General features: G+C 46.7%; 1 protein-coding gene across 4 annotated transcripts in view; it reads right to left on the bottom strand.

The window, feature by feature from the left end:
• The window catches only part of ptbp3 (polypyrimidine tract binding protein 3), a 78,895-nt gene that overhangs the window by 20,482 nt on the left and 32,536 nt on the right, over positions 1-25,877 (bottom strand). For 2 of the 4 annotated variants that reach the window (XM_076283886.1, XM_076283889.1), the window contains exons 3-7: positions 10,240-10,409; positions 7,775-7,921; positions 6,057-6,224; positions 5,152-5,262; positions 449-622 (exon numbers count right to left, since the gene is read on the bottom strand). In XM_076283886.1, the coding sequence (XP_076140001.1) occupies positions 449-622; positions 5,152-5,262; positions 6,057-6,224; positions 7,775-7,921; positions 10,240-10,409 (770 nt within the window). Of the gene's footprint in view, positions 1-447; positions 623-5,151; positions 5,263-6,056; positions 6,225-7,774; positions 7,922-10,239; positions 10,410-25,877 lie in introns of all 4 variants that reach the window. The other 2 variants (XM_076283888.1, XM_076283890.1) reach the window with 1 other exon arrangement.

Raw genomic sequence — 25,877 nt, 5'->3', positions numbered from 1 at the left:
AAGAGAGAAGAGAGCCGAGGTCCACCCAGAACTGATGACTGTTGATGATCTCACACAGCCAATTTGTTTCAGATCCTTCTGGTGGTTTCGTCTCTGACTGAGCGCGTGCGGTGGACTGAGCTTGGTGGTTTACGCCCTCAGGGTCCGCTACAGGCTCCGATAGTCATCTGACTAACAGGCGGAGCGACAGGTGGGGCAGGGTGCTAATTGGCTGCACTGATTAAAAAAGCTTTGTGAATATTATTACAGACAGAGGGGCCCTGTGAGCAGCCCTAGTGTCTTTAATTACAATTAAAACATTTTAATGATACAAAACGTATTTTAAAAGCTTTAAAATCCTATCTATATTCCCTGGATACTGATTTTTGATGAGTGGCATTTCTCTCTCTCTCTCTTGCTCACACACACACACACACACACACACACACACACACTCCCCGGTCTCACCGAAAGCAGCAGTCATGCCAGGGTCCAGCGCGGGCTGTCCGTCCCCAGAAGGCAGGTCGAGGCGAGTGAAGTCGCGGCTCTTGTCGTTGTTGTACTTCACGTTCAGACTGGCCAGCTTGGAGAACTCCACGCGCAGAGTGCAGCAGGCGTTGTAGATGTTCTGCCCATCCAAAGTCTGAGGGGAAGACACACACATATGCACAGCGACTGAGACTTTATCCTTATTTACTAATCTACTTACAGTATTTTCACATAAAATGTATATTTTTATACATTTGTAAATATAATCAACCTTGTGATTGTGCAAGGCGCTATGTAAATAGAATGAGTCGTATCATTTTTAGTAATTGCTTCAGTAATTACTAATTAATTAAAAAAAAGGAGCCAGAGCACATTGTGAAAGCGATCAAGTGTCCTGTATGTATGGGGGAGGAGATCCAGGACAATAGTGACCGCAGTAGACCGTTCGCACTGGGCTGGGACTGGTCCGGATGTGAGGGATACAAGTGCCTCTTTGTTTGCTTCATTTGTTGACAAACTTGTCTAATTACAACTGATGACTGAGGTGACTGATTACTAATGGGCCAAAATCCACAACCTAAAACGTATTAAACAATTAAGCTTGTCATTTTAGCAACAGTCATCAACAGCAAGGAGAACGCGTCCCAGTGATTTCCCCAGTATGCTGGCGCCCTAAACCTCGCTAGCAGCGGGCTATACTTGCTTAGCTACAGTATAGAGCCAGCAGCTCGGACAGTGAAATGAGCACAGGTTCAATGAGCATTACACAGTTTGGCCCACTTGGCTCTTGTGTCCACATCAATACCCATATGAATGCATCCACTTCCCTTCAGCCCGCACTGGACATTAGTACTCTGTTTCTGTGCGCATCCACACTGGCCTGCGGGACACCTGGCAAGTGTCCAGCCAACCTGAGAGATAGTGTGCGAGTGTTGGGCCAGCACACACACACTCACACACACACACACACACACACACACACACACACACACACAAACAGACAGACACACACAGACACACTGTCTCTTTTTCTCTCTCTCTCTCTCTCACACACACACACACACACACACACACACACACACACACACACACACACAAACACACAAACACACACAAACACAGACACACACAGACACACTGTCTCTTTTTCTCTCTCTCTCTCTCACACACACACACACACACACACACACACACACACACACACACACACCTGTGGATCGATCGCATCCGGTCTACTTCATGACAGCCAGCTTTAACACAGACAGGCATCCACCCCCCTACTCTATCATTCCTGGTCAACGGTTGTCCAATCAATAGCTTAAAGCGGGGAAGACGATGAGCAAGCCTCGCTCCAATAAATATCAGGGAGGGGAGGAAGGTGTGTGTGTGTGTGTGTGTGTGTGTGTGTGTGTGTGTGTGTGTGTGTATGTGTGTGTGTGTGTGTGTGTGTGTGTATGTATGTGTGTGTGTGTGTGTGTGTGTGTGTGTATGTGTGTGTGTGTGTGTGTGTGTGTGTGTGTGTGTGTGTGTGTGTGTGTGTGTGTGTGTGTGTGTGTGTGTGTGCAGATAAGTCCTATTCTCATTCTCCACCCTCTCCTCAGTAAAGGCGACGAAGAGGAACTGATCGGTCATCATGGGGACAAACAGCCGTGTGCAGCTCTACATCGATCCCAAGCAGCACTCCATGAGATGATGCCTTCGGAGCACTGCGCTGTGGCCGAAAAGTGACCGCAGTAGTGACCGCAGTAAGCCCCATACACACAGCAGATCTGTGTCTCGTCCATCACTACTTTATCTCAAGTCAGCGGACCGTGTCCGATGGTCAAACAACTCAGGATTTTTCTCTCTGCCTCAGCACTAGGTTAACACCGGCTTGTTTAGTTTAGTGGAGAGACACGCCACCCGTAAATTAAGTCCTGTGCCCGTGCTGAGCTGTGGATCCAGTTAACCTGGTGGAAGTTCGTAAATGCAGAGCCACCGCTTCCCTTGACCATCAGAGCATTCAGGGGCAAAGCACCAAACCAGAGACTGTAGAACACTGGACAGCACATGACTATGACGTTAGAGAATGGGCGATGTCACAGGGTGCTGCCAGCCTAGCATTCTTATGTCTATTGGTGCGTTCATGAGCAACTAGAGTTTAGGGGGTGTAAAGTCACACCTGAACTGGGAACTTCCCAGTTTGAAGTTGGGGCTTTGGGAGAGCTCCTAGGAGAATGTTTTGACGTCACAACATAGTGACGTTTAGAAGTGGGAACCTTTGCATGAACGCATGCACGCACTATATGCATATACTATATTTTGAAATGACCGCACTGGCGTGATGAACCAAAAGCCATTACTCCAATCTAAAATGTATTCAACAATGAAGCACATGATTGTAGCAACAATAATAAATAATAAACAGTATGGAGAACGAAAGGCATCACAGTGTTTTCACAGTTTCTCAATTTCTGCCCGACTTCAACATCGGCCTGCTTGGCTTAGAGGAACACAACATCACCCGGTTATTAAGGGCTATTTTTCGGATTCTCAGCCCGACCTTGGACACATCGATCATTCTCCGCAGAGAGAGCTGAGCCTCAGAGTCTCACTGCAGATGCTCAGGACGAGGATGGAGAGGACCTGGGGGAGACCAGGGGGGTAGATGACCCCCCCCCCACCCCCCACCGAGTTCCACCCCAGGGGGGCAGTTAAAGTAAGGGCCGAGTCACATGCATCCATCACAGGGAAGGGAATTCTCACGGCTTGCAAAGGGGAGGGATGGGTGTGTGGAGTCACATCATACATCATTTAGGATGTTGGGTGTTTTTATACAGTGTCATATTTTAGTATATTGTTTTATCATATATCAACAGTATCATATTTTATTATGACACATTATATTTTTTATATTTTTGCATGTTGCTATTGGGGGGGAATTCTCAGCCCTCAGGAGGAGTCCTCCTCCTCTCCTCCTCCATGAGGGATTGGGGGATCATACATGGAGGATGATGAGAGTCCTCTGGTTTTATACATGCAGTATAATGTTCAATTCCACATTATATATTTTTTATTGTTGCCTGCTGTTACAAGATATGGGTAGAATAAGCCATATAAACAGTTTAAATCTTTAGTCACTTATGAGGTATACCTGATGACCTCTGAAAGACCAGAGTAAAGTGTGGGGGGGCAGAGTGAATGTGTGTGTTTGTCGGGGGGGCATCTCTCGGCCAAGGACATGACTCTATGCTATGTCCACAACCTGTATTCCAGCGCTGTGTCACAACACAACACACCGACTCCTCCGTCACCCCCACCCCCGCCTGGCTGTGTCCCCTGTTCCCACATGCTGTAATAAATGTGCTTTATTCTTCTGGAGGAGCCAGTGGGAGGGCCACATGTTGTCATCTTCTGAGAATTTGTCCTCTGGAGATTGAGATGAGGGCCTGGGGCTTTGGACTCACTGACTGACTGACTAAGCCCCCCCCCCCAAACACACACACACCCCTCCTACCCCCATACCCCTCCTGTCACCTGGTACCCTCACAAACAGGCTCTTTGTGCAGCCGAGACGATGCAACGTGGCAGCGGCACAATAGATAACACCCGGCCACCGCAGGAGTAATTACCCGCCATTCTTCCCCGCGCTCAGCTCCCTTTTTCTCTCCTCCTCCTCCCCCTCCTCCTCTTCCTCCTCCTCCTCCCTGCGTCTCCTCCCTGCCTGTGCCACTGATGTTCATTAGGTATCCTCAGCACCAGCCACATATGAATCACAGGGGAGGGGTGTGTGTGTGTGTGTGTGTGTGTGTGTGTGTGTGTGTGTGTGCGTGTGTGTGTGTGTGTGTGTGTGCTGATTTGTGTATGCCGTGGCGACAGCTGATTTTCAGATGGGTGGGGGTGTTGATGTGTGCTGAACCGATGTGAGTTGGAGTGTTTATCTGAGTGTGTGTGTGTGTGTAATGTGTGTGTGTCTGTGTGCGCGCGCGTGCATGTGTGTGTGTGTGTCTACTGGGAGGTGGTGTGACTGCACAAATGGCTGCCAGACTGTTAAGTCTGACAGGCAGAGTGAGAGAGAGGGAGAAGCAGAAAGAGACAGTGAAAGAGTGAAAAAGAATGAGAGAGAGAGAGAGAGAGGGAGAGAGAAAGAGAGAGAAAGAGAGGGAGAGAGAGAGAGAGAGAGAGAGTGAAAGAAAAAGAGGGAGACAGAGTGAAAGTGAAAGAATGAGAGCGAGAGAGGGAGAGAGAGAAAGAGAGAGAGATAGAGGTATGAGGGAATGTACGGTAATGAGTGTTGTGGATGTGGATGTGGATGTGGATGGAGATGTGGATGTGGATGGAGATGTGGATGTGGATGTGGATGTGGATGTGGATGGAGATGTGGATGTGGTTGTGGAAGTGGTTGGAGATGTGGATGTGGTTGTGGATGTGGATGGAGATGTGGATGGAGATGTGGATGTGTATGAAGGCTTAAGTCTGAAGCCTCCAAACTAACCCTAACATGATACACACACTGAACAATTGGAAGAGCGCTGTATGTGTGAAGAAGCCAGATACATCACTCACTTCCCTTGAGTGAAAGCAAAGCCCTACAGAGAATTCATTTCACTAAAAGCTGCATTTCAGACGTGATGTATTGCAGACTAAATGGAACATGAATCTGTGGATCATCTGTGGACTAACGAAAGGGATTTGTTTACGCACCACTTTGGCATGGTGTGCATTCAATGGGTCTGCATATTGTAGCAAGGCCTGGAACTGGTTATTCTTGGTGAAAGTGATGATCTTCAGGACTGTGCCAAACTTTGAGAAGATCTATGAAGGAAGAAAAAGGCGAAAGACATTAGCATTATTTTTTTCAAGTAATTTAACAGCTCTGGGTACTTCAAAAAGTCACAAAAGCACTAACCAAATGTACAACCGCCAGATGAGATCTTGTTTAATGTTAATAATATTTGTGCATATTGATCACAGCCTTATGCCAGGCTGAGCACTGCTCTGTTTCTAATGTGTGAAGCCCTGGCTCTTTCTTAAAAGCATCCAACCAACCAACCCCCAGCTCTGATCATTTCCACATTTTAACGAGGATGTCTTAGCTTAGCGTTAGTCGTTAACATTGGCAGAGGAGTGCTCTCCAAGGGCTGCTTGTGCTAGCACTGAGCTCAGTCTCATCTAATCAGACATGACTTTGGGTGTGTGTGTGTGTGTGTGTGTGTGTGTGTCAGTGTGTGTGTGTGTGTGTGTGTGTGTAGTGTTCCCAGAAGCTCTCCCAGTCTGAGGAGATCACTTTGATGAGGCTGTATGACAAGGATATGACATGGCTTTCCCTCTGGTTGATTTTAATGAGACTTTCTTTTTCTTGTTTTCTACATGTAGTGGAGCAGCCGTAACCCCCCCCGGTTGGAATTCTGAACCCCCTCGGTGAGAGTCAATGTTGCTTTGAATAAAAGCATCTGCTAAACACCAGTCACTTGGCTTTACTTGACCTTACATACAATAGGCCTTTAAAGACTGGGAAGATGGGTGGGTTGGGGTGTGTGTGTGTGTGTGTATGTGTGTGTGTGTGTGTGTGTGTGTGTGTGTGTGTGTGTGTGTAGGGGGTTTCTGACCTGATGTAGCACCTCCAGGGAGACTGGGTAGAACAGGTTCTCCACGATGATGCGGAGCACGGGGCTCTGACCAGGCATCAGGGTTCCATCGCTGGACGACGCCGAGCCCGACAGGCCCATGTTCCCAGAATGCATTGCGTTGACGGCCTGCAGGGCTGCCTGTGCACGCTGCGGGTAGGTGAGGACATGAGAGAGAGAGAGAGAGAGAGGGAGAGAGAAAGAGAGAGAGGGAGGGAGAGAGGAAGGGAGAGAGAGAGAGAGCGAGAGAGAAAGAGAGCAAGAGGGAGGGAGAGAGGAAGGGAGAGAGAAAGAGAGAGGGAGGGAGAGAGGAAGGGAGAGAGAGAGAGAGGGAGAGAGAAAGAGAGAGAGGGAGGGAGAGAGGAAGGGAGAGAGAAAGAGAGCAAGAGGGTGGGAGAGAGCGAGACAGAGAGAGAGAGCGAGAGAGAAAATGAAAGAAAGAGAGAGAGGGAGAATGACAGATAAAAAGATTAAGAGAGACTGACAGGGTAAGAGAGACATCAGCCTTCTGACTTGTGGAGATTTAAAGAGTACTTTCCTCCGTTCCCAAGGATAAAAGACGGCCTTGAGCGGAACAAGCGTCTCGACACAGAAGGGGAAGAATGTGCCATTGTGTAATCTTGCACCTAAGGTGACTGAAGCTCAAGGTCTCATGTTTTCAGGAAACTGACATTCAATTCATTCAATTTCCTACTCGCGCTAGCAGAGGGGGCTACTAAGAATGCTTCACATGCTTGAGAGTTTCGCCTGACGGCTAAGATCTTGCTCTGCTGCAAGGTGACACCACAAACCAGGAAATGCTAGATGTGAGACTCACTCTGGAAACCACACCCTTACAAACCCATTCCTATTTCACAATGTTGTCGAATCATTACCCTTCACAAAGACACACTGCTCATGTCTTTTCCTATCCTGTCCTGACGATCCTGTAGTTGCACTTCCACTCTTGTTGCAAAGGACCTAAGGTGCTAAGGTGCTAAGCATACTAAGGATTTATGTTCATTTAAGTTCACTTACTTGCAAACAAGAAATTGTTGTAAATGCTTTCCCTAATGCTTGATTGCTTTTTGTGGAAATATTTTTGGTTTGTTTGATTTCTCACTATTTTCTGATATTTTCCTTTCCCTTTGTTTTTAATCACTACTCATACATTCTCTGTTATGATCATTTTTAAAACTAATGGCAACTGTGTGTATGTGTGTGTGTGTGTGTGTGTGTGTGGGGGGGGGGGGGGGGGGGGGTAGAGGGAGCTTGTATGTGAGTGAATGTGTATGTTGTACTGCAATGTCTTGTCTTTTGCATTGTCCAGTCCTACCGAGGACCCTCTCGAAAATGAGACACCATATCTCAAGAGGTATTCCTCTTACAATAGATAAATTAAATTAAAATTAAGTAAGTGAGTCCACCTAACCCCATGTTCCTGTGCATAAACTTTCTCTCTAAAATATTTTCTGTACACTCGTATTTTGCCAACATTACGCTGTCAATAGATCTCAGATCAATAGATCAGCTCTCATGCTGTCTGTGTAACTACAAAGTCTGCATATTGCGTGGACGCTTTACTGAAGACTTACTGAAGGCTATAACAACACATACTGTATAACACAAAGAAACACGGCAATAACATTAATAGACAATAAAACATAAATAACTTTCTTGATACATTTCCTGTGTGTGTAAATGACCAGAGCAGGACTCACCCCTTGGTTGGGGAGGTTGTCAGTCTTAAGCTCACGGTGGTTAGAGTACTGGATGTAGACAGGCTGGTTGCGGACATGGGGTGTGGCGGCAGTGTAGTAGTTGACCATGGTGATGGCCGCCTCCTCGGAAGCCATTTCTATGAAAGCCTAGACGGACAAGGCAGGGGTGGAAAAGACCCGGAGAAAATGGAGGAGGATGCAGGTTAGTAAAGATGCTGGTGGCGGTCAGTTTAAACAAGAGTCCAGTGTTGTGTGTGTGCGCGCTTGGTGGGGAAAGAAGCCATGATCTTAGTTCATTAAGCCCTTTACTATGTAAGTAATGCTACAGCAGAAGCTTCAATTCGCAGTTAATTGACACAGGACTTCTGGAAGAGCATGAACTGGACACTTCAGAAAATGAGGTTCTCCCTGGCGTCCACTGAAGCTTCTCCTTTAAAGGCTGCACTGATTAGAAATCTAAAGCTACTCAAAAGGGAAAAAGCGCTGAACTTTTTTTTTTTTTTTTTTTGCATTGAGGCAGTAAATGCCAGACTCATTTCAAGATGAATAAACTGGCTGCTTCTGAACCCTGCATGGGGGAGATCTGAAGATCTGGGGATGGGGGATATTATTATTCCAAACTCCGCCATGCAAGGTGAGACAGAATGATTGACGTGAGCGTTACAGGGGGGAAAATCCAAAACAAAACAAACGAACGAACCGACGGGGGAAAAAAGCCCGTCTTCTTTCCGCTCTGATGGCCAATCAAATCGTGCTCATCGCGCAGTGAAATTTATGCTTCAGGCATCTTGAAATTTGGTGTCTATTTACTCCTTGTCTACGAGCGCCCTTCCCTTCTTCCCTACTTCCTTTCTTTTGTCCTTCTTCTGTTCCCTCTTTCCTCTTTTCCTGTCTTCACTCTCTTCCCTTTCCCCTCCTTCTTCTCTTTCCTTCTTCCCTACTTCCTTTCTTCTGTCCTTCCTCTCTTCCCTTCTTCTTCTCTTCCTGTCTTCACTCTCTTCCTCTCTTCCTGTCTTCACTCTCTTCCTTTTTCCCTCTCTTCCCTTCTTCCTCTAATCCTGTCTTCACTCTCTTCCTGTCTTTACTCTCTTCCTCTCTTCCTGTCTTCCCTTCTTCCTCTCTTCCTGTCTTCACTCGCTTCTCTTTTTTCCCTTTCTTCCTTCTCTCCTCCGACCATTTCAATTTGAAAGGGCACTCGAGTGGGACAACCCTGCTGTGGTCGTCCACCGGCGTTGCGTCCTACAGGGAGGGCAGGACGGGTGGCGGGGGGTTATTACGGGGACCTTGATGTGCCTGAGAGAACTGAGATGCACACTCCTGCGCCATCTTCTCTCGGGCGTCGCTAACGAAGCGTACGCTGACTAAAGCAAAACAACCCACCCACCCACCCACCCACAAACACACACACACACCCCAACACACACACAGACACTCTGGGCCAGATGTACGTACATTTGCGAACGTAGCGTTATCAGCGCCATGGACCAACCGCAGATTGCGAACGCTGTCAGACCCAAGTTTCCGTCGTATTTATTAAAATCAAAATTTACTAACGTCCACAACTGAACGGCAGAGCCTACATACAAGCGCAGTTGAATGATGACAACATTAAAAAGAATCAAACGTTTACCATACATGATAAGATGTCAACAAGCAGAGAGATAATAATGAAAATCAGTTGTTCTACTCAAACTACTTGTGCACGTACTGTAGGCTATGGAAATTGGTCAAATCTAGCAAGTAGGAAAGTTTAAGTGACTGACGTAAAAGTGAAAGTGAGACATTCGAAAGGCCAACGAAAGTTAAGGTTGCTTTTGATAGTACAAATACTTACAAAACTGGTGCTCTAAACAGCGATTCTGTTATCTCTTATTGACGCATTGAACTGCAATTTGGATTAACACCTGCTTTTATGAGGCGGAAGTATTTAGGCGCAGAATAGACGTGCGCTTTCACGAGCAGTCTTTGTACAGGTTTTATCTAATGATAAGCCTATTTTATGAAGTACTGAAAATGAACTAGCTTTAATTTTAACAGAAAAAGCAAAAAAGCGACAGTGTTATTTTTTCTGTGTAACCATGGTCCCCAGAGCAGTCAAACTGTACGCATCACTCAGTGAAATCTATGCTTCAGGGCATCTGGAAATGAAACCTCATTATTTGTGCTAATCCCATTTTTGCTTTTTGCCTTTATTCAGATAAGACAGCGACGAGGGACAGGAAGTGGGAGAGAGCGATAGGATGGGAACAGCAAATGACCACGGGTGAGATTCAAACCTGGGTCCCCGCGGCCACTTGGACCTGAATGTGGCATCGATGCTGCAGTCATTTTCGCCACAGCTATTAAACCCTATTAACATTCATTCATTCATTCATTCATTCATTCATTAGTTGAAATCAGCATCCAAAGCTGTGCCTCAGTGGCTGTATATGAATGCAAGAGGGGGGGGGGGGGGGGCAACCTACTTGGTTTTTGCCTTTGAGCATCAACAGGTTAGTGACTTTGCCGAAGGGGACTCCTAGCGAGATGACCTCTGCCTCGGACACCTCGATTGGGACTTTACGGACGTGGAGCACGCGGGAGGGACCACAGGGGGATCGGATGCCTTTAAACGTTCTGCTATCGTTGCCATTAGCTACAGGGGAGAGAGAGAGAGAGAGAGAGAGAGATTAAACATCATAAAAAAACACATCACATCATGCTATTCGCAACATATAAGAAATGTGATATCCCAAAGGCTAACACGGATAAGGTACTGCTACTTTGTCTCCTTTTTCTCAAAAATGATGTCAGAGAAAAGGAGGGAGAGAGAAGGAGAGAGAGAAAAAGAGGGAGGGAAAGAGGGAGAGAGAAAAAGAGGGAGAGAGATCAAGCCATTTTTACACCAATAAAACGCATTCAATATCAGCAAAATTATATTTACACTACAATATCCCCAAGGCTTACGTCCTTCGGCCAAAAGGCAGGACAGAAACAATACCTTTCTATCTTACACTGAAAGAAAGAGAGAGAGAGAGAGAGAGAGAGAGAGAGAGATTGAACACTCTAGTGAACCATCCATCCAGCTACTTACATGAGTATATCCTCTTGTGCCTTAGTGTTTCAGATGATACATCACACATGTCTAAGACAAAGCTTTGAAGTCCCTGCGTTTAAGAGAGATAAGGCTTTGTTCTATTGTTCCTTTGTGAAACATTAGCATACGTCCGCAGTCCCCAACAAAAGCAAATTATACTGCACCCCCGCGATATGTTGTAGGATATCTCATGATGCAATTACTCTGTTTACAATAAAATCACACTGTGCAGATGTAAGCAATGAGAGAGAGAGGGGGAGAGAGAAACAGAGAGGGAGAGAAAGAGAGGGGGAGAGAGAGAGAGGGAGAGAGAGAGGAAGAGTGAGTGGGTGGGATATTGAATTAGAATAAGAGTGGTGGAAACTATCCATATACATTTAGATAATCCTGCGAAATGTCAGTGTCAATCAGGATTGCTATCACTGGCACAACAAACACTGTTGATTAAAAATGCCGAGCAGGGCAACTCAATGTAGTTAGCATATTCACAATGGGAAGCATCCGTAGAGGACCATATTCTGAGACACCAAAGCTGACTATATGCTATTCCTCCCACACACACACTCACACACACACACGGGGATAGAGAGACAGAGCTAGAGAGACAGAGAAAGAGACAGAGACAGACCTCTGATCGGCATGGCCATAAGTGAGTATAGAAAACGCCCTATAGAGAGAGATAGGAAGAGAAGGGGAGAGATATAGAGTGTGCGTGTGTGTGTGCGTGTGTGTGACAGAGAGAGATTGAGATAGAGCGAGAGAGAGAGCGAGAGAGAGGCCTCTTGGAGGATTAGGTGTCGGTATGGAAGTGTCCAAATGCTGCCCACTGGGCTCTGACTGGCCTGGCACTGTCCACTCTCCTGGGGAACATCACAGACTGGTGACAGCTTTTGGAGCGACAGGCCACACCAGAGATCTGTCTGTCTGTCTGTCTGTGTATGTGTGTGTGTGTGTGTGTGTGTGTGTGTGTGTGTGTGTGTGTGTGTGTGTGCGTAGATGCAGTGCTTTATTACTGTTTGTATGTGCATGCTGTTCTGTATGCGTGTGTACAGTATGTGTGTGTGTGTGTGTGTGTGTGTGTGTGTGTGTTACATGCCATTCTGGCTCTGCCATGCGCATCGGGGGCGACACTGCACGGTTGCAGAGACACCAGGCCTTGACCAGCCGTTCCCCCAGGGATGCCCGCTAGCCTGCCAACGGCAATTTGGGCTCGGGCACCAGCGACACAAGCCCACACAGGCTCCATTGTGTGCTGTTGCTTTTCCTCAGCTGGGCGATATTTCTGTCTTGAATGTGCACTCGTTTACAAGGTCAAGCGCTCCGTAATGGGCTGGGGGAGTGGGCAGGCAGGCGGGCGGTGTGAGAAAGAGGCGTGGGAGGACAACGGGAGACTCACAAGGCGCCTCTCGGCTTTCTGATTATGCCGCCTCTATGATAGCTCAGATACACACACAGCATATAGTAACTACTCTTTACACGTGAATGTACATGAATACAGTCATCTATCCATCCATGCGTCCATCCATTTATCTGTAGGCAGAGAGAAGTGTATGCACTGTATGCATGTACGTGGTATGAAGCTGGGGCAATACCAGTGATGCTTTGTTGCATTGCTAAAGCTTTGTTGCATTGCTAAAGCTTTGTTGCATTGCTAAAGCTTTGATGCATTGCTAAAGCTTTGTTGCATTGCTAAAGCTTTGCTGAATTTCACTTGCCTTGAGAGATGAGGGGAGGATAAGAGAGATCGGACAGACAGCGAGTGATGTAAGCAGGGAAAGGAGACAACAAAGACACTATACAGAGAGAAAGAGAGAGAGAGAGAGAGAGAATACATAGAAAGAGAGTGATACAAATAACACAGAGAGACAGCAAAGACATGATGACCGAGAAATACGAGACTGGAAGAATGGAGATGGAGAATTTCACTCTTGTTTTTTTTTATACATAATGCAATATATTGGTATACAAACGATAGATTCTTGAATTGCCTTGCCTTGAAGAAGACATACAAAAAAATCAACAAAAAGTCCCTTTTCCCCTCATTTTCTTTTTGATGCCCTACAGTACGTACAGTACGTCCCCTTATCCTCGTCAGGACCAGACCAGAGAGGCCTACGGCTCCAATAAAGGGACAATTGTTTTTTTATTTTAACTACTTCAATATACGCTTTTTTTTCTGCTTTATGTTTCACATTTTGTTGTACTGTATGTTTATCACATTGCTTTGGAAAAACTCTAACAGTCATGGCAATAAAGCTTATTTGAATTTGAATTAAAGAGAGGAAAAGTCATCCACATCCTAAAGCCTGAACAAATGGGTGCTGGTTCAAAAATAGTCACATAGAAGGAGTATAAAAATGACCCTCACACGATATACAGAAGCTCCCATAAAATTCAAAGTGACGTTTCCAGCCGAGGGCTCTCCGTCACACTGAAGCATAACTGGCAAATAAAGACTTTTATGGGAGCTACGTATACGCTGTGTGGTTCCTCTCTACTCTACTACTAACACGTCCAGCAGTAATGGCTGCCTGTGTTTATTTTCTGAGCTGAGAGAGAGAGAGAGAGAGAATGGGAGGAGAGAGAGAAAAAGAGAGGGAGGGAGGAAGAGAGAGAATGGGAGGAGAAAGAGAAAGAGAGAGAGAGAGAGAGAAAATGAGAGAGATTGAAGGACCAATATATACTACATGGGGTATTACTCTGGGGTAGTTGCCCCATATGTGGAGTGGTTGCCCCGTATGTAGGGAGGCTGCCCCGTATGTGGGGTATTACTCTGGGGTGTTGCCCCGTAGGTGGGGTGGTACTCTGGGGTGTTGACCCGTAGGTGGGGTATTACTCTGGGGTGTTGCCCCGTAGGTGGGTTGGTACTCTGGGGTGTTGACCCGTAGGTGGGGTATTACTCTGGGGTGTTGCCCCGTACGTGGGGTATTACTCTGGGGTGTTGCCCCGTAGGTGGGGGTGTTGCCCTTGTAGGTGGGGTATTACTCTGGGGTGTTGCCACGTAGGTGGGGTATTACTCTGTGGTGTTGCCCCGTATGTGGGGTATTACTCTGGGGTGTTGCCCCCTAGGTGGGGTATTACTCTGGGGTGTTGCCCCATATGTGGGCCGGATCTGGGTCAGGTGGCGCTGGGGTTGGCTGATGGCTGCCGGTGTTAGTTCAGCTCAGGGGCCCAGAGTTTCTTAAAAGGATCTGGGTCACCGTGGCGAAGGTGATGAAGCGTGTGTGTGTGTGTGTGTGTGTGTGTGTGTGTGTGTGTGTGTGTGACTCACGGACCAAAATGTACTTCTGAATACTAATTGTAGCGTATGTGTGTGTGTGTGTATTCAAAAGTAGCCCCACACAGACACACACACACAAACACACACACTCCCCTTCAGAGTTAATGCTGCGAGGCCAGGAGAGGTGGCAGAGACGGAACAAAAAGCACACAAAAGAAAGTGCTGCTGTCAGCAGGATGCCCTGCTACAGTAGACGAAACATCCCTCTCTCCATCTCTCCCTCCCTCCCTCCTTCTTGTCTCTCTCTCTCCCAGCAGGAGCACCAGACCCAGGCCCCCCCGTCTGGCTCGGCCTTGCCTGCCTTCCTGCACCCTCAGCGGGGCAGGATCTGCCTGGGGCCTCCCTGGCCTCCACACCTCCACACCGACTGCCAGCAGCATAAAGCCTGAGGGCCCACCACACACTGGGGACACGGTGGGGTCTGTCACATGTGGTGAACCCCCTACGGCTCCGTGGTGAGTCTAGTTGGCCACAACTGGGGACTGTACAGTACAGCCCTGCTACACTGTAGAGCAGTTACCAATGTGGCTGCCCCTGCCGCTCTGTTTGTCCCTTCTCCTCTGCCGTCCTCTCCTTCTCGGCAGCTCTGCCAAGGTGCTACTTGATCAGTCAAGAGTGAGGTGCACCTGGCTGAGAATAAGTGCTTCAAAGCTCTATCTGTATATCATTAAAGTTGCTGTTGCAAGAAAACTCCAGGAAACAGTTTTCCTGGAGGAGGATGTTAATCTAAGACCTCAGGTCAACACGGCGTCCCCTTCACTGTCAAACGTACGTAGAAAGGGCTGCTGATTTGAACATCAGCACAGAACATTTGAGGCTCTGTAAAAAACACACTGTCCCTCCGCCATGTCAAATTGCTCTCTGTTGCCCCCTAGGTATGTAAACGTCCACATGGCTCCCACATTCTTCTCCCTGGTGGGCCCCCTGACATTCTGCCACTCGCTCGCTCGGCAGTTGCGGCGGCGAGGGCAGCGGTGAGTCTGACGCCAACGGAGTGCCCGGGTGGCGCGGGGGGTAGAGGGAACGCCTCTCGCCGGGGCGGGGACACGCACTGGACAAACAGGGACATTCCAAATTAGAGACGCGCAGAAGCTTCCTCCTCTCCCTCCTGCTCCTTTTAGTGCTCCTGCTACTGATAATCTTGCACCTACTCCTCCTTCTGATCCTGCTACTCCTCCTCCTTACTCCTCCTTCTCCTCCTTACTCCTCCTCTATCTCCTCACTCCTGCTGGTGCTGCTCCTGCTGCCCTTACTGTGGGTGTTGGCTACCACATGCGGATGCTGCACCCATAACCCCCATAACCTCAGTCTCCCTCCTACTGCTCCTAGTTATTACTCCTGCTGATTTTACTCCTCCTCCTACTGCTCCTAGTTATTACTCCTGCTGATTTTACTTCTCCTCCTGATGCTCCTAGTTATAACTCCTGCTGATTTTACTTCTCCTCCTGATGCTCCTAGTTATAACTCCTGCTGATTTTACTTCTCCTCCTGATGCTCCTAGTTATAACTCCTGCTGATTTTACCTCTCCTCCTGCTGCTCCTGCTCCTTGTAACTCTAACTTTCCCTGCTCCTCATTACTCTAACTTAGTACTCCTGCTTAGTGTTGTCACGATACCAAAATTATGACTTCGATACGATACCTGCCATAAATATCACGATGCTCGATACTAAAACGATACTACGGCGAAATCCTAAGATATCTGGAGAAGAAAGGACTCATACCTCCTCCAAGTGTATTGAGTCATTTGTGTTGAATTTGGCGCACTTTTGTAGTGTGTAGGTCAATTCTGGGTTCTAAACTTCCTACATAATTATAATTTTTTTATAATCAGTAAAATAGTAGGCCTACTTTGTGTGATTAAGTCCTTTATTGTTTGTTATAGTTCATTTACATTGTGTTGTGGCAATAAAGCAGCTTTAAATAGCCAAACTAGGCTAGATCAAGGTCAGTGTTAAAATTACTGCATGCAAATCACTGAATGCTATGCAGAGGGGCCTAATCTTTAGGCCATCTGATGTACAGTATAGGCTACCCTAGGCCTTCCCGTGTTCATGGGATTTCTTTGACAGTTGCAAAGGGGAAAATGTGAGGATAGTCTTCTTTGTGCCCAGTGTACAAGTACGACGTTCCAACCACTCAGGTCTTCGTCAGATAGGCCTACACCATTACCTGTTGCAATATATCTGTGTGCATTCCTACATTACGTCTATTTCTTTGATAACATGATTTGCTACCACGTACTGTAACAATAAGCCGCTATTATTATTAGGACTCAACACGCTTTGGTGGTGTTATGCTGTGGGCTTTAATTAGCGCATTTCGGGTAGCCTATCCTACATCTGGGCAATAATTATTGAACAAATTGCAGTCTACATGCCATGACAAATATTACCAGTAGTAGGCTGCTACTGACCGAACATGAAATAGATCGTTTACAAGTTATGGTAATGTTATTCTGGCGTGAACATTGCGCTTTCATCGCGTTAGCACCCTTGATTACAGCTCGTTATGTCTCGTCAAAATGATTACAGCTCTGTCTCGTCAAAATTCATTGATGAAGGAAGGTTCGCTTTATCCCAGAGAACCATACTCGTTTCACTTAGGCTAGACTAAAACATAAGAGAAGAACTTGGCACTAACCATGTAGTCGTGTTTTCTATAGCATATTCGTTAACCTGTCGTTCTTTGAACTCTTTAAAAATGTTGGGATATATCTGCGAGGTGTTTAGCCAAGTTCCATGCGTAGCCTACTGCTTTTAAATGACTTTGTGTACCTGATGGCTTGCCTTCACGCGATGTATAGAAATAGCACACCTTTTGTTTTATCCACAAGGCCTAGAACTGTCGGCAAAGAACTATGTTGACGTTGGCTGCGCACTCACTCACTCAGAGCTGCCTGCTTGACACGCCCACTTGCCTAGATGCGTGCAAGGAGCAGTGGGAGCAGCAGTTGACACAGACACAGAACGTTATTATTTTAATAAAGTATCGATTCTAAAAACGTCTGAAATCGTATCGTTTTTTGCGTGAAGGCATCGCGATACCTTTTTAGTATCGATACACCGTGCAACACTACTCCTGCTGCTCCTGCTCCTCGTAACTCTATCTTCTCTTACTCCTCCTGCTGCTCCTGCTCTTAGTTCTCCTGTTTCTCCTACTCCTACTCCAGTTGCTCCTGTTTCTATGGTTCCTCCTGTTGCTCCTCATTACTCTAACTCAGTACTCCTGCTGCTCCTTGTAACTCTAACTCCTCCTGTTGCTCCTCATTACCCTAACTCAATACTCCTGTAGCTCCTGCTCCTTGCTATTCCTTCTCTTACGGTTGGTGTAGCCACCACCAGCAGTGGATTCTGTACCCACCCATAACCTCTTCTCCGGCCGCATGCCTGGTTTCTTCCATGACATCACCGCATGGGCGGCGTCAGTGCCTCCAGGGGCTTTTGTATGGGAACTGATGAGAGACTCTCACAACAAGCCTGGACCATGTGTGAGTGAGTGTACACACACACACACACACACACACACACACACACACACACACACACACACACACACACACACACACCGGAGACATACTATTCGAGCAGATTTTCACCAGACCACAACCTACACATGCACAATCTGACACTACTCACAAACACACACACACACACTCTCTGGGTATTCGGTTCAATACACTACATACAGCCTATTCAACAAAGCAAAACTGAAATCAAACTAGAATCTCAAAGTTATTTATTCCTTCTTAGTGCTACAGACATTCGTCATTTTTTGTATCAATAGTGACGCCATTCTTTGTTACACTAAGCAGTTCGTATTGTACTAGTATTTGTACTATGGCGGGACAATGCGTTGTTCCACTAACCCACAGTAAGAGTTGAACTGAGCACAACGCACACTGAAGTAGGCTACGACCATGTGTGAGTAAATTCAGTCAGACACACACACTGATACTGACACACACACACACACACAAACCACATAGTGTGGGAGCATATGGGAGTGAATGCATATACCACATAAAAACACACACATCACACAGTCTCTCTCTCACTCTTTTACACACACACACACACAGGGCAGGCTAAATATGGTCTGCATCCTATAGAGTTTCATCTTAGGCACCAGTAGCAGTCTGATGCAGTTACTCAGAAAATGAATCTAGGGCTTTCTATGAGGTTTTAATGATCCCTCCCACACACACACACACACACACACACACCAGCTGCTCTGTTGCGCCCCTCCCTCTCAGAGGCAGACTGGCTCGGGGTAGCCAGACAAACTACGTCTACACACACACACACACACACACACACACACACACACACACACACACACACACATACACACACACACACACAAAAGTGTAAAACCCTGTTATGTCTGAATGTCCACAGGGCTGATTAAGACATCAGGCTGGAGAAAATAAAATGAAATAAAAGCTGTGCCTAAATGAGACCATGAGCTCAGGAGAACAGGAGCCTAAATGAGACCATGAGCTCAGAAGAACAGGAGCCTAAATGAGACCTTGAGCTCGGGAGAACAGGAGCCTAAATGAGACCTTGAGCTCGGGAGAACAGGAGCCTAAATGAGACCTTGAGCTCGGGAGAACAGGAGCCTCAGCACATGAAGCAGCTCCACCACAGGACAGTCAGACCACATGCAGGGAGATAACAAGGTGAGAGCACAAACCAGATTACCCAGCCAGCAGCCCAGCCAGCAGAAGTCATGCAACTCTGTCTGCATGATGGACAGAGAGAGAGAGAGGTATACAGAGAGAGAGAGAGGGAGGGATACAAAGAGGGAGAGAGACAGAGAGAGTGATACAGAGAGGGAGAGAGAGAGAGACAGAGAGTGAGGGATACAGAGAGAGACAGAGAGACAGAGAGAGGGATACAGAGAGAGAGATAGAGAGAGACAGAGAGTGAGGGATACAGAGAGAGAGAGAGAGACAGAGAGAGGGATACAGAGAAAGAGAGACAGAGAGAGAGACAGAAAGAGAGGGTGTGTGTGTAGGAGAGAGATACAGACAGATAGGAACACTATTGGGAAGGGATGTTTTAGTGAGTCTGAAAAATAATACACTCCTAGAAAAGAGAGTAGGGGGTACAAAAAGTGCATATTCATATGCCTTCCGCCGTCCACACTTCTCCCTCCATGCTGTCCAGATAGAGGACTGACCAACACACTGCACACAGGCTAGACGGACCAGTGGGTCTCCTAGAGACAAGCTCCTTGGCATTTATCGGTCAGCAAGCAAAGGGGCGGGCTGTGATTGGCCAGCTCCTCTCCCGGTGACCCGTCGTTGCCATAGCAACGAGAGCACCAACCATCAAAGCATCTGGCTGCAAGAAGGCAAATCGTTACATTGTGCCGCTAACAAATCTTATTGTGTGTTTAATCAGATTACCCAGGGCTGCCATCCCCTCGCATCACACAAACACACACACACACACACACACACACACACACACACACACACACAAGGAAAAACAATCAATCAATGGACCTTGCTAAAACCCCAAAACTTTCCAAGTCATTTTCTTTTTCTGGTGGCCTGATCCATATGATAAACATGACTTTAATCATGACTTTAATCTTTTTGTGTGAATATAATATCTTATCAAACACTGGCAAAGCGTTGCATTGAGCATTTGATTTAGCAACCGTATGTGAGCGCGATACTAACTGAAGCATGTGAACAGCGGGGTGGGGGTTTGGTGGTTTGGCTGCCACCAAACGCCCGGATCTGGAGTCGCCTGGGTGAACAGAAACTCTGCTGGACACACACACACATACACACAGTCACACACACTGGGTGAACAGCGATTCTGCTTGATGGACACACACACAGACACACACACACACACACACACACACACTGGGTGAACAGTGACTCTGCTGGGAATCGGGAAGCTTGGACAGTCTTCCTGGGAGTGCAGGAGTTGATTTGGGTTGGTGGATTTCTATCATTTTTTTCCTCTCATTCCTCTGCCCAGAGAAGAAGCTCTAGCATTTTGACTGCGTTTCTGAAGGACATGGCAGAACATAAATAACGGCATAAATAAAGATGTCAGTGCCCAGATGAGAGAGATAGTGAGAAGGCAAGACAGGAAGACAGAGTGAGGGATAGAGAACAGGCAAAAGAAAGAGAGAGGGAGGGAGGGAGCAAGAGAATAAAGAGCACCAGCAAGTGACACAGCCATCAGAAGGAGCTTAATGATAAGCCAGTTAATTCTGCTCCATCACACAATTAAATAACTACTGTCGGGCTCAACACAAGCCACCGAGCTCACAGAACTGCCAGGAGGAGAGACTACACCTTACACCACAGCAACCTCACTGCCAAAATACACACACACATACACACACACACACACACACACACACACACACACACACACACACACACAAAGCTGTGTTCCTGGTTCTCTATGGTGTTGCTTAGTGTGTTCTTACCACACCAATCCCAACCGATGGCGCCAAGACGTGGGTTTGATCCCCACACTGTGTGTGTGAGTAGGGAGTTCCAGTTTAGGGCAGATTACACACACACACACACACACACACACACACACACACACACACACAGGCCTCCTCTAAATGCACATGCAGTGGGCTGTGTTGAAGTCTGAAGGGCCCTTTTCTGTCTCTCAACCTCCATTAAATGTAATGTGAGTGAGCTCAAACTGGGAGTCTTAGGTGATGTAGGAGTTTACCGGACTCTGCCCCTCAGGTCCAAACATAGGGCAGGTTGTGCAGCCAGGAACTAGTGGAAACTGTCATGCCAGGTTTGGGCACAGAGGTGTGTGTGTGTGTGTGTGTGAGAGAGAGAGTGTCTGTGTGTGTGTGTGTGTGTGTGTGTGTGTATGTGTGTGTGTGTGTGTGTGTGTGTGTGTGTGCGTGCGTGCGTGTGTGGCAGAGAGGGAGTGGTCGCTGTGCTCATACAGGTTGGGTGGTGGGGGCAAGTGGTTGCTAGGACACTTCGGAATGTCAGGAATGCTGGATGTGCATCTCCCGTGTTTTATTACTCCTTAGCAACCATCTCACATTCCTGGAATTACTGGAATTCCAGTTCTGGTACTTCTCCTCCACCTGGCTGAGACACACACACACACACACACACACACACACACACACACACACGCACACGCACACGCAAACACACACACTCACGGAAACACACATGCATGTACACAGATGGCAACACGGGCATGCACACACACACATACACACACACACACACACAAACACTCGTCTGAGGCAGTGAAACACGTATGCTGGGTTTTCCCTCCTTGCCTCTGATCTGGGTCGGGTTTTGTCCACTCCCTTGTCAGGTGGGTGCGTGAGGAGTTTGACGGGGCAGAAATGGACGTTGCCATGGAGAGAGAAGGCCGCGCAGTCCCGGCAGACACTTGCTTTTCGTGGATGAGCGACAGCGAGAGAGGGGCTTTGAGCTCTCACACACACACACACTCACACACACACACACACACACACACACACACAAGCTCACACAAACTCACACGCTCCCACCCACATACACACACACACACACAAACACACACACACACACACACACACACACACACACACACACAAGCTCACACAAACTCACACGCTCCCACCCACATCACACACACACACAAACACACACACACACACACGTACGAGCTCACACACAAACACAAGCTCATACACACCCACACACATTGGCCATATTTCTGATCAAACATTGGGTAGAGACTGTTGACTGTGTTTAAACCTCTCCTCTAGAAGCTTTTTTCTTAAAGCAACACCAAAGAGTTTTTTGTACCTTAAAATAATGTTTCCAAAATCGTTTCAGTGGTTCATCAACTTGTAACAGGGTGAACAGCACTTCTGCAGTCGCTTTGCGGCCCTCTATCGGCTATAACCGCACTATGTAAGTTTGCCAGATCAGTTGATGGAATGAGACATAAGAAACTACAAATTTGACTTAAATCTGATGTCGCAATACATCGTACTTTCATAAATCATGCAACATATTCTACCTTGTCTGTGGACATTGTTATTTGCCTAGCCGGTGCTGGATAAACAAATAGCGTGCGTGCGACAGAGGGAAAGTTCTTTGGTGTTGCTTTAACATCAACTGGGGTCGGAGTTCTGGTTGAGGAGTCTGTTAGCTCTGCTGCTAATGCTAGGCTTGTGTATCGAAATGAGGAGGGTTTGTGGATCTGTATGATTCCCCAGATTTACACACTTAAGATGCTCTCTCTCACACACACACACACGCGCGCACACGCGCACACACACACACACACACACACAGACAGACAAACAAAAGCACTTTGCATAAGTACTCAAAAGTGTCCTGAGTTTTTCACAAGCTGAAGCACTGTGTGCTCTACAGTACGTGCTTTATCCTCACTCAGTCTCGGGCTAAGACTATCGCTAAGCTCTGGAGTGGCGTTTTGGCTGGGAACTTGTAAACACACAAAGCACACAAATCATGCTAAACACAGAGCCAAAGCGCTCGGCACTTCGTGCGGGGAAAAGAGACATCTGACCCGCTCCCTGACATTAAGCTCAACAAAGGTCGTTGGCGAGTAATCGCTCATTTCCATGTGTAAATATGGTAAGTAAACCTTATCGACTGCAACAGGTTTGTGGTATCTTCTCCACTGATTTGTCGTGCTGACCATGAGATATGTGTTTAGAATGTATCTGTTACAGCCTGGACAAATGAGGCGCTCCTGGTTACAGAGCTTATCTACCTCGACCAGACGCTGTTTGCTGGAAAAAAGAAGTGCCGTGATGGTTTTCAATATTTGATTGCACTCGCACAGCCCCATCATTTGCAATTGAGAACTTAATCTTTGTCACCCAACCCTGCTGCAAAATAAATAAATAAATAAATAAATGGAGGAACTAAAATCGCTTGAACAGCTTTGTTACTGAAATATACATGCAATCACAAAGATTCTCTCTCTCGCATTTGAAATATACATGCAATCACAAAGATTCTCTCTCGCATCTTGTGAGAAAACAAGAGCCAGGAAGTTGAAAAAGAAGAAGACCGGCCAATTATAAAAAAAAAACAGATATTCCTCAGAACAAGATCTGTGGATAGATTTAATATTGTGGTGGTCTTCGTCAGAACTAACGATTGTGTTTTTTTTGCAGCGGAACACATCCACCCCTTGCTGCGGGAGATGAGAAATGTTGATGGAGACAGATAGATGGTCTAGGGGTGGATGCAGCACTGTGAGCACAGAGGGTGGGGAGAGCATGTCTGCTTTGGCCAATCACAGATCTGTATCACTAATGTGTCCAACTGAAAGGCTCGACTAGAGACAACAGCAGTCGGCCGCCTGTGTTGGTGCGCTCTTCGCCCCAGCTTTTAGTGCCGATGCACAAGCAATGAAAATATTGACCTTAGATGTTTAGTGTGCGTTTGGGAACCGTCTGCGAGGCTGTCTGCATGTGTCTCAGGAACAGCTTCCCTATGGCCACCTCCACCCATACATACATACATACCCATACATACTAAATATATATGTAGCATACATATACACTTATGTTATATATAGATCATTTACATAGATGCTACTGTGTACAGTATTATCATGAAGGGGGAAGAGTCAGGAGTGTCAATTGCCCTGCCCAGACTGAGAGATTAAAAGTTCTTCTCGGGTCGACATTTCTGTATTATAAATTCTTTATTAAAATATTTTGAGATACTAGACAAAAAAGAGGCTTGAAATATTTAACTTGGTGTGTAATGAATCGCTTTTTGAAATAAATTACGGGGGAAAAAATCCATGATTTTTTAGATGCACCTGTACAACATGCAGTGAAATGAACTCCTGATTATTCCTGGGTTCTTGTGAGGATGCATCTTTATGTGTAGGCAGAGAGAACCAGAACACAAGCATTTCACTGTATTTTAACACACGTGACAATAAAGCCCCAGAAGTAATGCAGAAGTTAGGGGCTAGTGTCTGAATGGCTTGGGAAACGGAATAGCTCTGTGTCCCATCAGCACTGAATTTGAGCCAGTTCCCTATTCAGCTTTCTTGTAGGCTTCTTTGGCTGTTGATGTCAAGGAGCAGAGGCTGTATCTCTACTGGTAAAGAGAAATAAAAAACAATACAATTGAATGGAGAAAAATACAGGAGAGCCCTGACCTTAACCCTGCCCATAATTACGACTTCCTGCTAGGCAGTAAAACAACGTGGCGAACATCATCAAGCGGAGATATGAATAGCAGTTAATGCCGCACGCACAGTGATAAGACAGTTCCAATTCTGACTGAAACAGGATGTTGAGCTTGCTGGTATAGTACAAACTCGTACAGTACGTGCATGGACACAGAGCGAGACCTTCTGAGTCATCCTCCATTAGGTAGTAAGAGGAGTCAGTGCACATTATACTATATTTAGAACTGTTCAATTACTCATCCACAGCTCAATCAGAGCCCTGGAGAAATGCTAGGCCTATGGCATACAACACACCTACACCTGCTCACATGAATGAAACACTGGAGCGCAGCTACAAAATATACCCTACCTAGGAATGTGTGTTTCTATAGTATGCTAATTCTCTCTCTTACACACACACACACACACACACATTTCACTCACAGGATCAAAAGAGTATACTTATATACACACACACACACACACACCTGTATTACTGTATGTAGGAAGAGTGACCTCATTCTTAGATACTTTGACAGACACAAGCAAGTGATAATGGACGACAAGGCCTTTGGGTACCAGAAGTTAATGCACATTGGAGGTGGTAATGCGGCCACAATGTGAAGTGGAGCTGGTTAAACCCCCGGATCCGCTTGTGTGTAAAACCCAGATGGCTAAACGATAGCATTAGCACCACAAGCTTTCGGCTCACACATATTAGTCATCTCAAATAACCACTGCTGTTTGGCACGTGCCCAAAGTTTACTACGGGGAGAGACAAACAGACTGACAGACAGAGAGACAGAGACTGACAGAATTGTAGAGAGACAGACAGGCACAAAGATACAGATCGGCACAAAAATACAGATAGAGAGACAGACGGGCACAAAGATACAGATAGAGAGAGAGAGAGACAGGCACAAAGATACAGAGAGAGAGAAAGAGAAACAGGCACAAAGATACAGATAGAGAGAGAGACGGGCACAAAGATACAGATAGAGAGAGAGACGGGCACAAAGATACAGATAGAGAGAGAGACGGGCACAAAGATACAGAGAGAGACAGACAGACGGGCACAAAGGCCTCGAGGGGGAGAAAGGATAAACTAATTTTGGCTAGTTGACCCTGAGAGATGGGGGTCGTCTTATCCCTCATCCGCCATCTCTCTCTCTCTCTCTCTCTCTCTCTCTCTCTCTCTCTCACACAATCTCTCCATCATTTCCTGCTATGTTACATTTCCTGTCCCCTCAGGCTGACTGAACAATGCTTTTCGCTCTATCCAATCAGACCCTGCGTCCACTACAATGGCTATCATTGTATGCCTCGACGCATCTCTGAAATAGGAACACTTCAGACTCCTGAAGCATTGGGCAACTGACCTACAACAGACTCCTGAAGCATCAGGCAACTGACCTACAACAGACTACTGGAGCATTGGGCAACTGACCTACAGATTTGCTGGACCGCTGGACATTCTATAGAGGTCTCGGCCCTGGCTACTCTGCCAACGATGACTCAGTAATGTTAACAGCAACTAAACCCACATGAGCGCCACACAAAATAA

Source organism: Alosa pseudoharengus, unplaced genomic scaffold (genome assembly GCF_046254945.1).
Source record: "Alosa pseudoharengus isolate Yale_2024_CS ecotype anadromous, Long Island Sound unplaced genomic scaffold, YU_APseudo_1.1 YU_APseudo_1.1_scf_14, whole genome shotgun sequence".
Taxonomy (NCBI): domain Eukaryota; kingdom Metazoa; phylum Chordata; class Actinopteri; order Clupeiformes; family Clupeidae; genus Alosa; species Alosa pseudoharengus.
This window is presented reverse-complemented; position numbering and strand designations above follow the sequence as displayed.